This window comes from Calidris pugnax, unplaced genomic scaffold, assembly GCF_001431845.1.
Source record: "Calidris pugnax isolate Ruff unplaced genomic scaffold, ASM143184v1 scaffold109, whole genome shotgun sequence".
NCBI classification, from domain to species: Eukaryota; Metazoa; Chordata; class Aves; order Charadriiformes; family Scolopacidae; genus Calidris; species Calidris pugnax.
The window spans coordinates 217,316-229,486 of record NW_015090844.1 but is presented as its reverse complement, the minus strand read 5'-3'; the positions used below and the strand labels follow the sequence as shown (position 1 = coordinate 229,486).

The window sequence follows — 12,171 nt, the reverse complement described above, 5'->3', positions numbered from 1 at the left end:
TAGCAGGCAGGGAAACTTTATAAAACCAGTCTTCAGTTGCTAGAGTTCTGACAACATCTGTTAATAATAATTTCACATTTCTCTCCTGATGATGAATAGTATATTAGTACCGGGGAACGGGGGGGGAAGTTGTTATTGCTTGTGAACTTTGACTAAAACAGTCAGTAACCATAAATTCTTTCAAATCGGCTTGATGTCTTGCATGAAGATGCCTACTCATGTGGGAAGTAGAAGTAGGATAGTTATTTTGAAAGAAGGTTAGGTTAAGTCAGAGGGGAATTTATTTTGCTGTAAATAAGTAGTTTTCAGAGAAAATTCCAGAAATCCACAGATGTTTCTGAAAGGCAACTTGTACAAACTTGACAGATGACTAAATCATAATTTCATTTATTTTTACATATTTTATTTCATAAGTAATTATTTTACTAACAAGTAAATAGTTCTGAGCTGCTATTTTGTAGTGCAGAAAAAAACTTGATATTTTTTTTTCCTCGTCTTTCACCATATTAAAGCTGTGATGGTTATCTAAAGAGTGAAATGCAGTCTGACTGGGTTTATTACATGTCTATTAATTATTACAACAGAAGACAATGTGTATAACTATAAAACATGGCATGCATAAGAGGTGTGATAACTCGGGTATTACGACAGGTACAGAATCTTATAAAGTTGTTTTGTATTTTGTACTTTGTGAAATGGCACATTGCATGATTCTCCTCATCGTCAGTGTTATGTTTGTAAATAGCATGTAGGCAGAGTTTGGCTTTTAGGAGTTTGAGGATTCTGTTATGTCCTTGACTTACACAAAGTCACTCACACTTTACACTTTCTAAAATTTTTGCAGCTAACTTCTCTGAGCAAGTAGTTGAAAGCTTTCCATCAGATATCTCTACTGGTATATACTATGGATGGGCCTGTGTTGGAAATGGAGATGTGCATAAAATGGTTCTGAGCATAGGATGGAATCCTTTCTACAAGAATATTAAGAAATCAGTGGTAAGAATTTTGCTTTGTGGGGGATTTTTGTTATAATCAATGGCTAGATGTTGAATTTGAATAAGATAAGCAGAATTCGATCCATAAATGAGATCTGGAAATCCTCTTTGGTTCCAGCATACATACTAATCTATTGTTTTCTGCAGTCTATCCATATTTCAAATAAGGCATGTTGTGGCATCTTACTTTGTAATGACTTTCTATTATTTCTTTTCTTAAATGATGGAATCCATACAGGAGGATCCATGCATGTGGCTTGAAATAGGATGGAGAAGTTGAGTAAAAGTCCTGATCTGTGACAGCTGTGTTTTTCTTGCTGTCACATTCTGGTCCTTTTCCTGAGACTTGCAAAGCTCTGTTTTAATTGTTTAAAACACTTGTATTTGAACATGAATCTCGCTTCTAAAGTCTTAAGCATTTGAAGACTCTGTAACATGCTTGTGTACTCTTTAAAATTTTTGCAGGTAACTTTTCTGAGCAGGTAGTCAAATCTGATCTCTCTGCTGGAGTATAGTATGGGTTGACCTATTTTGGAGAGGGGATGCGCATAAAATAGTTCTGAGCATAATATGCAACCCTCTCTCAGACTTCACTCCTTGAATTTTATCATTCGGTTCCCTTGTGATCTCGTTGTAAAAGTTCTCCTTAAGCCAACTATTTAAATAAAAATCTTTATAGTTATTTGGATACATTAACTGAACGTTGAAACATTAACTGTTGTTCGTGATTTGCTGCCTTGGAATCTTACCCCTGAGAGGGGTGAAACTTTTCTTTTTTTACCTTTTTTTTTTTTTTTTTTGGCTGTTAAGAAAAAATACTCAGAGTATTCTAAGTTCCTTGCAAAGTCCAGTTCTCCTTCCCGACATAAGCAAAAGCCCTAGCCTTTTAATCTTGCATTGCACATGCTAAACTAAATGTCCCTTTTATTGGTATGCGTTGGGGAGAATTTGAAATAGGCGTATTAGCTGTACATCCTTACAGTGAGAGAAATAAACTCAAAGTTCATCATCAATGCCAACTTACTACTCTTCTTTTAGGAAACGCACATTATCCACACCTTCAAAGAAGACTTTTACGGAGAAATTCTTAGTATTGTCATAATTGGATATATTCGACCGGAAAAAAACTTTGATTCCTTAGGTCAGTATTGCACGCCTCCCTCAGACTATCCTATTATATGTCTTACTCCTGCAAGTACTCTGTCTTCGCTGTCTTTTTTTCTGTAACGAGATGTTTTATCTGTTAACCTTTGGAATTTCAGTAACATGTTTTCAAAAGCTAAATGTACAGTTTGGTTTAATTAAAAAAACTAAAGCCTCCTACATCTTCCAGTGTATCACACTAAAAATTTTATTGTGTCACTTGTCTGAGCAGTGATTTTAAAATCACGGGCCTGTAATAAAAGCATCAGGCTAATCTGTTAATTGCTTTTTAAAATGCAGCTATGTTAGAATTGAAACAGTTCATGAAACTGTCGATGTTTTGCTAAAATGCCTTTTGCAACAAGGAGAGGGTAGTGCTTATAATGGTGAAAAATGCAACTCTGGCATCTTTTTTTTTTTTTAGAAGGCATTTTATAACCAGGTAATTTTGCTTTTCAAACCTCGTGGTAATAACTATATTCTACTTCTGTGATTATTGTCTGTTATTCTGTGGTATGCATTATTTTCACTTACTATTGTATGCTCAGAGTCCAAAACAACTTTTAAATATCCTTATTTTTACCTTTTTCAGAGGCGCTCATTTCAGCAATTCAGGAAGACATTGAAGAAGCAAAAAGACAACTAGATTTACCAGAACATCTTAAACTCAAAGAAGATAACTTCTTTCATCTGCCGGAAGGCAAAATAGTGAACAACCACTGAGAAAATCCATTCTGCTTTCTCTTTTTTTTTTTTTTTTTTTCCCCCTTTATTTCTCCTCTCTCATGGAGCTTTTATGTTTGCACTGCTTCTAATAGATACTGTGCTGTCATATGTCTATTCAAGTAACTGAGAGTAGAACCAACTGAACAAGAGGATTTCAATTTCCTTGTGTTAATTAAGCATTAACCCAGTCATGCAAAAGGAGTAGAAGGCTAGTTTAGGTCCTCACAGGTAAATTGTGTATCCTAAAGTTATCAGTTGTTCAGGTATCTGAGCACGTGTGGAACATGACCAAAGTTCATTGTGACCTCTTCTGACCGTAAGGTATGGATAGTTCACTTAAGTGGACAATGTCTGTTTTTAACATACATAATGTTATTCCAGCCTCTTTTCCCGGTTTTATGTCATTCTTACATCTGGATTTTAGCTAGTAACTTAGAAAATTTTGCTACTGGTTGAGTCAGAAATTTCCTGTAGTGCAGGAAGCCAATGATTAGATAACAGTAGGAAGATTAATTCTCTATAGTTCTTATTTTTTTTATATGCTACACAGCTGTTGTGATTGAAGTTGTTACTCTAACTGAAACTATTTATTTTAAGTATATTTGAAATGGAGGAGATCACTGTTTCTCATTGAATTCTTTGAATCTGAGATACACTTCTTCATAGTTGACTCTGCATATGACAATACCTGACGTGCATAGTTTACTTCTGAAGAAGTGTTTCTCTGAAACTTAGGAAATGAATGACAGTGTGAAAGTTAATAAACTTTAAAGGTTTAGACAAAAGATGTCTAAAAGTTTAGACACAAAAGATGCAGAAACAGTGTAACGAGACTTCTGCTCGTTGGGCCTTAAGACAGAAGAGGCAATAGAAGGCAAGATTGCATTTTATGTGCTGCTGGTATTTGTCTTAGGAAACTGAGGAGAATGTTGGGATTACTCACTACACGGGCAATAAAATGGCTGACTTCAAGATTGATGCTATTGTAAGGCGCAGAAAAATCTCATCAACTGTCAGCACCAAGTGCAGGGAAGAGCCAAGGTTTTGGCTGACCAAGTAGATCAATACACAAATGAAAGCTTTTGGGGATTCTTGGAATACTGTATCAACACTACAGTGGCTCTTTGTTATTTATTACAAGTAATTGCAGCCAGTCCTACTCTGAAATGTAGGTAAATGGGTAAAATAGGTAAATGGAGGGTGTGTTGTCAGAAATGGTAGCAATTTGGAAAATCTTCTTAAAGTATGTAGTGTGTGATTCCAAATCTAGTCTTTTTTCTTTTTTCCTGCTGATAAATTTTTCAGTCCCCTACTCAGTGGGTGGACCTAGGTAAGCTGCGTGACTTTCTCATGTTCGTAATCTTTTGATGTCAGCTTGCAATGTGGCTGGAACAGTTTCTGAAATTCAAAATGGTTCTGTGGATGTGTCTCAGCTGTAGTTCTGTGTCTGAACTACCATGTACATTTCAGTGCGCACAATTTCTGTAGTGCAATTTTATGAATTTACTCCTTGCCTATCCTATTCAAATCTTACTTTTCACTCTAGATTTTAAGAGAGTTTTGACAAGGGGTCTGGGACTTTGTGGCGGCTGCTGTCAGGATGTTAGTTCCACTTCATTTTGTTGTACTTTTCAGTCAATATAGGATATTGTTAGGGAAGAGGTCTTGAGCAGATCAAGGACTCATGTTTGCTCTGTGGGACTTCAGGAGAAACTTGATTTTTTTAAATTAATTGTTCACTAGTTCTTGTGACAGCAGAGACAGATGGAATACAGAATAGGGGGAGCAGTTATCAGCAGTTAGATATGCTTTTAAAGGAGAACAAACTAATGTAGTGTTTTACTATACAACATGTTGGAAACTGTATTTCTGAAAAGTCTCTAAAAGAATTGCCTTTCAAGAGTGACAGTGGGAATTTTTTTTTTTTACATTTTAAAACAGAAGGATTAGGGGATAATTTTTTTTCACAAAGATTTGAGACATTCTTGAGATTGTAATAATGTCAAAATCTTATATTTTACTTTTTTAAAGAATAAACAAAAGCCGCACTAGTCAACTGAATATATTTAGATGGTTATCCATCATAGTACTGTAGCTAAACACTCATAGCCTTCTTTAAAATTGTTTTTTGCCAGTAATTTCATGTGTCTGTTGTGGAAACCATGGTGCCTTAAGCTGGTTGTCGGAATAATACTTTTCTGTACCTGCTAATAAATGCTACTATCAAAAATTCAGTTCAGCGTTTAGGCTATTAATAGACAACAGAGGCAAAGGGAAAACTTGGAAAACTGTTAGTTTGCTCTCAAATCTTAGCTGAGATGTGACGTATGGATACACTGAACTATAAAACCTGCTTTTTGTGTGTTTGTCTTCAAATTAAAGAAAATGTTACTACATTCATTTGGCTGAGTGTATGCATCCATATTATTTAAGAGAAAATGTCGTATATCAACTGTTGAAGCTCAAAGCGTAATTCCTAGCACAGTATAAACTTTATGAAGGATTATATTTTTGTATTATGTACAAATAACTGTATTTATTTCAGTTGGTGTTGCTGCACTGTACCATTAATAAAGGAACTGTAATTGAGAAAGTTATCCTTGTCACAAGTTTCCTTCCCTTTGCCATGGCTACCAAAGTTAGTCCTCACCATCTCACACAAAGCTTTGCAGGGTGGCTGCCTAAAAAACGAGACTGACAGAAAAGAGTATCATAGAATCATAGAATTGTCCAGGCTGGAAGGGACCTCCAAAGGTCATCTAGTCCGACCTCCCCGCAGTCAGCAGGGACACCCCCAACCAGACCATGAGTAGTGAGAAGCTGTTCAGCCTTCCGTGTGTGTCTGAAAATGGGACTCTGGGGACTTCTGTGCTTGTACTGGATTTGTGTGGCAAGGTTTTGATAGCAGGGGGCGGGGGACGGACAGACGGGTGGCTTCTGTGAGGAACTGCTAGCAGCTTCCCCCATGTCCCATGGAGCCAATGCCAGCTGGCTCCAAGACAGACACGCTGCTGGCTGAGGCCGAGCTTATCAGTGCTGGTGGTAGCACCTCTGGGATAACGTTTTGAAGAAGAGGGGGGAAAAAACCAACTCCGCAACTGCAGCCAGAGCAAGGAGTGAGAATACCTGAAAGAACTCTGCAGGCACCAAGGTCAGTAAAGGAGGGGGAGAAGGTGCTCCTGCTGCTGGAGCAGAGATTTCCCTGCAGCCTGTGGTGAAAACCATGGTGAGGCAGGCTGTCCCCCTGCAGCCCATGGAGGAATCCACACCAGAGCAGGTGGATGCATGAAGCAGGCTGTGACCCCGTGGGAAGCTGGCACTGGAGCAGGCTCCTGGCAGGAGAAGTCCATGCAGAAGCAGGTTTGTTGGCAGGACTTGTGAGCCCGAGGGGGACCCACCCTGGAGCCATCTGTTCATGAAGGACTGCATCCTGTGTAAGGGACCTACTCTGGAGAAGTTTGTGGAAGACTATCTCCTGTCAGAGGGAACACACGCTGGAGCAGGGGAAGAGTATGAGGAGTCCTCCTCCTGAGAAGGAAGGAGCAGCAGAGACAACGTGGGATGAACTAACTGCAATCCCCGTTCCTTGTCCCCCTGTGCCGCTCGTGGGAGAAGGTAACGAAACTGGGAGTGAAATTGAGCCCAGGAAGAAGGGAGAGGTGGTGGGAAGGTATTTTAAGAGTTGGTTTTATTTCTCATTGTTCTACTCCGGTTTGATTGGTAATCATCAAATTGATTTCCCTGTGTTGAGTCTGTTTTGCCTGTGATGGTAATTGGCTGAGTGATCTCTCCCTGTCCTTGTCCTGACCCACGAGCCTTTTGTTGTTTTCTCTTTCCTGTCCAGCTGAAGAAGGCAGTGATAGAGCAGCTTTGGTGGGCACCTGGCCTCCAGACAGGATCAACCCACCACAGTGCTTTAGTAGGAACTTATGGGAGCTACAGCCTTAGAATTCAGAGCCTGAAACTCATGAATTGACTTCTCTTTCAAAAAGACAACTTTCTTTCAAAACTTTTAAAAACTGCATGGTTTTCTTAATGGAAGAAGTTGCATTCGTCTCCTCTGTTCTACTTCAACTGTTAAACATTCATCTAGGCCAGGGCAAAGATTTATCTGCTGCTGCTGAAGGGAAGCCAAATCTGTGTCTTAAGGCGCGTTATTGTGGCTCTGGCATCTTTCGGGGAAAAAGTTCCTCTCATAGTTTCACTCTCGGTACTGTTAATATGTAAACCTTTATGTAACCTCTGCCTAGCATCACTGAAGTTACATCAAGAAAGAATGTTGTGGTGGAGTATGTGTTTGTGACATCACATGCAGAGGACTCTTCAGTTATCTGTCAGAAATCATGATTTTAACAACAGAGTGCTCGGACTGGAGGAATGGATTTAAGAGAGAGAAATCCTTAAGCACCTCTGTTATTCAGGGCTTTTCTTTAACACACAGAGCTGTATTTTCCAAGCATCTGGGTTTTCTACTAGTTTTCTTCTGGAGTTAAATTTAAAAATATCAGAATATCTTCAGTTGTCTTTTGTAATGAACTTGCTTTATATGGAGGCATAACCCTTTTTTTTCCACATATGCTTGTTTTTTCTGAAGGGAGAAGGAAGGTGTTTAAAAAAACCACCAAGCAACCAATTAATAAGCAGTGTGATGCCTGGAAAACTTATTTACTCCTCCAGAGAAACAGTTGGGTAGATTTTTGGTCTCTGTTTTTACATGGGCTGGAGCTTTAAAAACATTGCTAACAATGTCAGTTATTATCTAATTAAGTGCATAGCTGAAGGTAATGATCTCTGTCTTGATCTATAATGGTTGGGTAGTAATTTTGGCTTTGTGTTTGTGGCTCAAAATAGAGAAGTGCTTATCTTTTACATGTTTTAAAGTTTACCGTTGGTTTGATTGTTCCACGGTGCTAAGACTCTTAAGTGAAAGAGGAAGGCACAATTCAATGCAATCAGTAAATACAGTGAGATTTGGATTCAGCGTTTTTGTTTCCCAATGGTGAGAACTTATGTGACAGAATTACTTTTTTTGCATAAGGACCAGAAAGAAAAAAAAAAAAGAAAAATTGGAATTGAAAATCATGTTAAGCAACAAGAAAGAGAAGAAAGGATACAGCAAAACAACTGGATGGAGGACCTGTAGAAAAAAATAAGGAGGGACAGTTCAATATAATGGTTCTTAGAGAGGCATAGAAAATGAACTCTTCGAGAAAGAGAAGAAAGGATACAGCAAAACAACTGGATGGAGGACCTATAGAAAAAAATGAGGAACAGTTCAATATAATGGTTCTTAGAGAAGCATAGAAAATGAACTCTTCATGAAAAAGAGAAGTCCTTATCTAGGTGCTGAGTAGATAATATAAATGAGGAACAGGGAAAGAACATTTCCTTTTTTAGTGCTCGTTGAATGTGTAATATAAATCTGCAAAGTAATGTAAAGGAAACCTAAGTGCATCTGTTTTGTTGGTTTAGGACGTCTCCCTCCTGCTTAAACCTATTCTGAAGAGGGACAATGAAAACAAGTTGTAATTGCTGCCTACTTTGCAATATATACTTTCTTAGGGAAAGAAACTTTAATTTTGTATTAAATTGTTTCAGCGCTTGAAATGAGCTTTCAAACCCTAATTCCTAATCCTAGCATCTTTGGTATTGCCACGTACCTACTAAGCAGACAAAAAAAAAAAGTCAGAACTGAAAAAAAATTGTCTTTCTATTCAGAAGTCCTTTTGAATCTTCAGAGCTTCTGTCTGTTCCTCATCAGGTTGCATGTTTGGTTATTCCTCAAAATTCAGGCATCAAAACACACTCGTGTTTTTTTAGGTTGAGGGTAGATGAAAAATCCAGGATTAACACAGTTCTGAAGGAGTGTACATTTCCCTCCCTTACTTCCCCATATGTAGATACATAATGCAAATACATATTTATCTTGGAATACCTGTCACTTGTCAAGAGAAAATCAAATGTCTCAAACCCATTTGTGGTAGCTTAGGTAGCTGCATTTTTAGTATGTTGGTTGCTCTCTTTGCTTTGAAATTCCATCCTGAGCCCTTATCCAGAAGCCACGTAACAGTCATACAAGACCTAGAGACAATTTTGCATGGTGGACTGCAAAAATGTGTTCTGAGTTAGAGACCAGCCTGTAGGGAAAAGAGACTTGAGCCTCAAGGCCTAGCATCTTTGGTATTGCCACGTACCTACGTACCTACTAAGCAGACCAAAAAAAAAAAGTCAGAACTGAAAAAAATTCATCTTTCTATTCAGAAGTCCTTTTGAATCTTCAGACACTTATACTGTAACTTGTCCTTCACTTCTGTTCTGGCAAAACTTCAGAATACAGTCATGGAAGAGGAAAATTTTCCCTGTATACATGCACTCCATTGGGAAGAGAAAGGATAAAGAGCACTGGTAGCCTACACATCCCTTTGAAATCAAATTACTGGATGAGAGGTGAGTGGGTTTGAACAGATATTTGTATTAGTTACGATGCACACACATACATACTGGGAAAGGATTTGCTCTCTGCACAACGTAGAAATGTAATCTCTTAAGTGGCATACCTCTAGAGTGCTGCTTAAAAACCTACCAAATATTTACATAAACTTTAGAAAAGCAGTATGTTTTCAGAAACAATGCCCATCTCATGCTATGTATGGTTGAAATCTTGAGTTCAGCATGCTAAGAAATAACTAAATTATTGCAGTAATTTTGTAAGAAAGGCAGCTGAGCATAAAATCCATACATTACTAAGTTCTCTAAATTAATAACTTTCATCCTATTCAAGCTCATCTTCCTCATTCTGTCCCAAGAGCCCATTTTAAATTTATGATGAACTGTTGCCATATGTTGCCCATATATGCTATATCATCATCTCCATCTTCAGCCTCTATTTTTGTACTCAATCACTTGATGTTCCTGACAGTTTATGTTCTTGTGGTAGTTGCTTATGTGGGAAGGGAAGGCTTTGGATTGATTTATCAGGTTCTCATACTCACCTTCATTAACAGCTGTGGCTTTGGCTTGCTGTATTCTCCAGATACATGTGACGGTTCAAACAAAAAGGAGAAGCAAAATCAGCTGGTAAGGAAGTAAGTGGTTAAGGTTTTGCCCTCAGGTGATAGAGTGGATCATAATACACAGTCATCTGATAATAGTGATAAAAAAAAGAGAAATAATGTGCAGTCAGGCAGGAGGGGGCCTTTATTTTAAATGACCTAGTAGAACATCTAAGTCAGCGTACCATTTTTAATGTGCTGGAGTTACTGCCTTACCCTTCTCATACCACAGTTGTGCTCTTGTAGCTGTGATGGTATAAGGATAAAGGCAAAGAGGGGGTTGGTAGGACAGCTGTGTTTCTTTATCAGATTAAGAGTAGTCAGAAAGAAGCAGAAAAACAGGGACACAAACAATCTACTTCCTAACTTTAGGCTAGAAACACAAAACTCTCAGAAATACTTACATTTTTTTAACACTCTGGCATCTAGAAAAAATTGAAGACTGTGGCCTAAGCCTGCTTTTCCCAATTGTATGTTTGTTCTTAATAAGCAAATTTCTTCATGCTACAAATCTTCTGTGTGTAAGATGCTGTAGCTATTTCAAAGTCAATGAGGTGATTTCGACATGATGGTACAGGTTGCTATCCACTGAAATAAGTACTTCCCAGTCAACTGTTTTATGAAAAACATGGACATTTAAAGCAATATTTGTAAGTGAGAGAAGGTGGCATCTGCCTGCTGCTATTCAAGTAAAGCCCTGCCTATTCTGCAGCAATACACTCTGTGCCTGCAGCTCAGCAGCGAGCTTTTGCTGTTTCCTGCTTCTCGGTTTTAAATATCAGCCCAGTTGGTCATAAAGCCCTTAAATGTCAGTACTGCTCTTCAGCATGGTCCTACCTTTAAGTGAGAGAAGGTGGCATCTGCCTGCTGCTATTCAAGTAAAGCCCTGCCTATTCTGCAGCAATACACTCTGTGCCTGCAGCTCAGCAGCGAGCTTTTGCTGTTTCCTGCTTCTCGGTTTTAAATATCAGCCCAGTTGGTCATAAAGCCCTTAAATGTCAGTACTGCTCTTCAGCATGGTCCTTCCTTGCTTGGTTTTTTTTTTTTTTTTCTGCAGTCAGAGCAATCTGGGTTGTGTGCCAGGTTAAGAGTTACCACAGCGGCGGGGTCCCTTTTTGTCCCAAATCCATGCCAAAATATTACTGTCATTTATTATAGTGTCCTCAAAAAGTTGCACTTCACTAGTTCCTAAAGGTGACTATAGTTATTTCCACAATTTAAAATATTGTTCTGTCATAATTAGTGATTTTCACTATCCAGTATAACCACTATCCAAAAGAGTTTTTGTGTGTTACGCTATGATACAGCCTGAGCTTCATGTAGTAGAGTGGTGCCTGCTAGCTCTCATATGATGTTGTGAAGATAGAATAGGATGCTCTTTTGAATAACACTGCTCAGTTCAGAATTAGATACGGTATAACATAGGCAAAAGAATCTGCATATATAAGTGTGTCACAGAAGAAAAGACACGGTCTCTCAAAGTTAGCTCTGAAAACTATTCAAAACAGCAGACATTAGTATATTTTTTTCTTTTTTAACCTTAAAGATATGTTTTGTGGCCTTTTGGGTTTTCAAATTGTGGTGTTCGCTGTTGATTTTCTACCCTTTTTTCCTCAGGATTGTAACTGTGCATGGAGTTTTTTGTATCTGGAAGAGGAAGAAAGTTTTTGTTTTGACTATCTTACAAGGTTTTTTATTCATTTTGCCTCATAGAGGGCCATTTCCTACTGGATTTTTCTAAGCTGTTTTAAAAATTAACCTCCTTCATTTTTTTTAATTCATGAAGTTTCACAAAATCATTGTTATATTCAGTACCACACTTTTAGATGTAAGAGCTGTTGTAATAAAGGAAAATATAAATTCTGTCCAGGGATTTACTAGTGCCCTGTTCTGAATTGCTCGTTTGAAGTGGGGAGCAGTCCAGAACTGTACCTTTGTGAGTCCTGCTCATGGCAAATAATTCAGTTCACTATTGTGAATTTCAGCATAGTGCTCCAGAGCAAAATCCATCTCTGTAATCCCAACAGATTACAAACAGGAAGAGGTGGGACATATGTGAATTTAGGAGACTTGGTGTAGGAAGGTATTCACGTGGAGATTTTTTATTAGCCAGCCACAGAATACTTTTACCCTGTATCTAACAAATCAAACTCTGAGTAGGAAAGGAAGTAAAATAAAAGTTTGCGAAGAAGTTGTGCAAAATAGCTCTCCTCAGTGCTATTACCTAACCATTTCCCTCCAACTGGGCAACTCTG

At 38.2% G+C, this 12,171-nt stretch overlaps 1 protein-coding gene across 1 annotated transcript; it reads left to right on the top strand.

Annotated features, from left to right (window-relative positions):
• The first annotated feature begins 534 nt into the window (after window positions 1-534).
• On the top strand, window positions 535-5,461 carry LOC106888428 (riboflavin kinase-like). Its single transcript, XM_014942663.1, has 3 exons — window positions 535-996; window positions 2,034-2,136; window positions 2,731-5,461. The coding sequence occupies exons 1-3, from the start codon at window positions 943-945 to the stop codon at window positions 2,859-2,861; spliced, it is 288 nt and encodes a 95-aa protein (XP_014798149.1). The 5' UTR covers window positions 535-942; the 3' UTR covers window positions 2,862-5,461.
• Window positions 5,462-12,171: the final 6,710 nt, after the last annotated feature.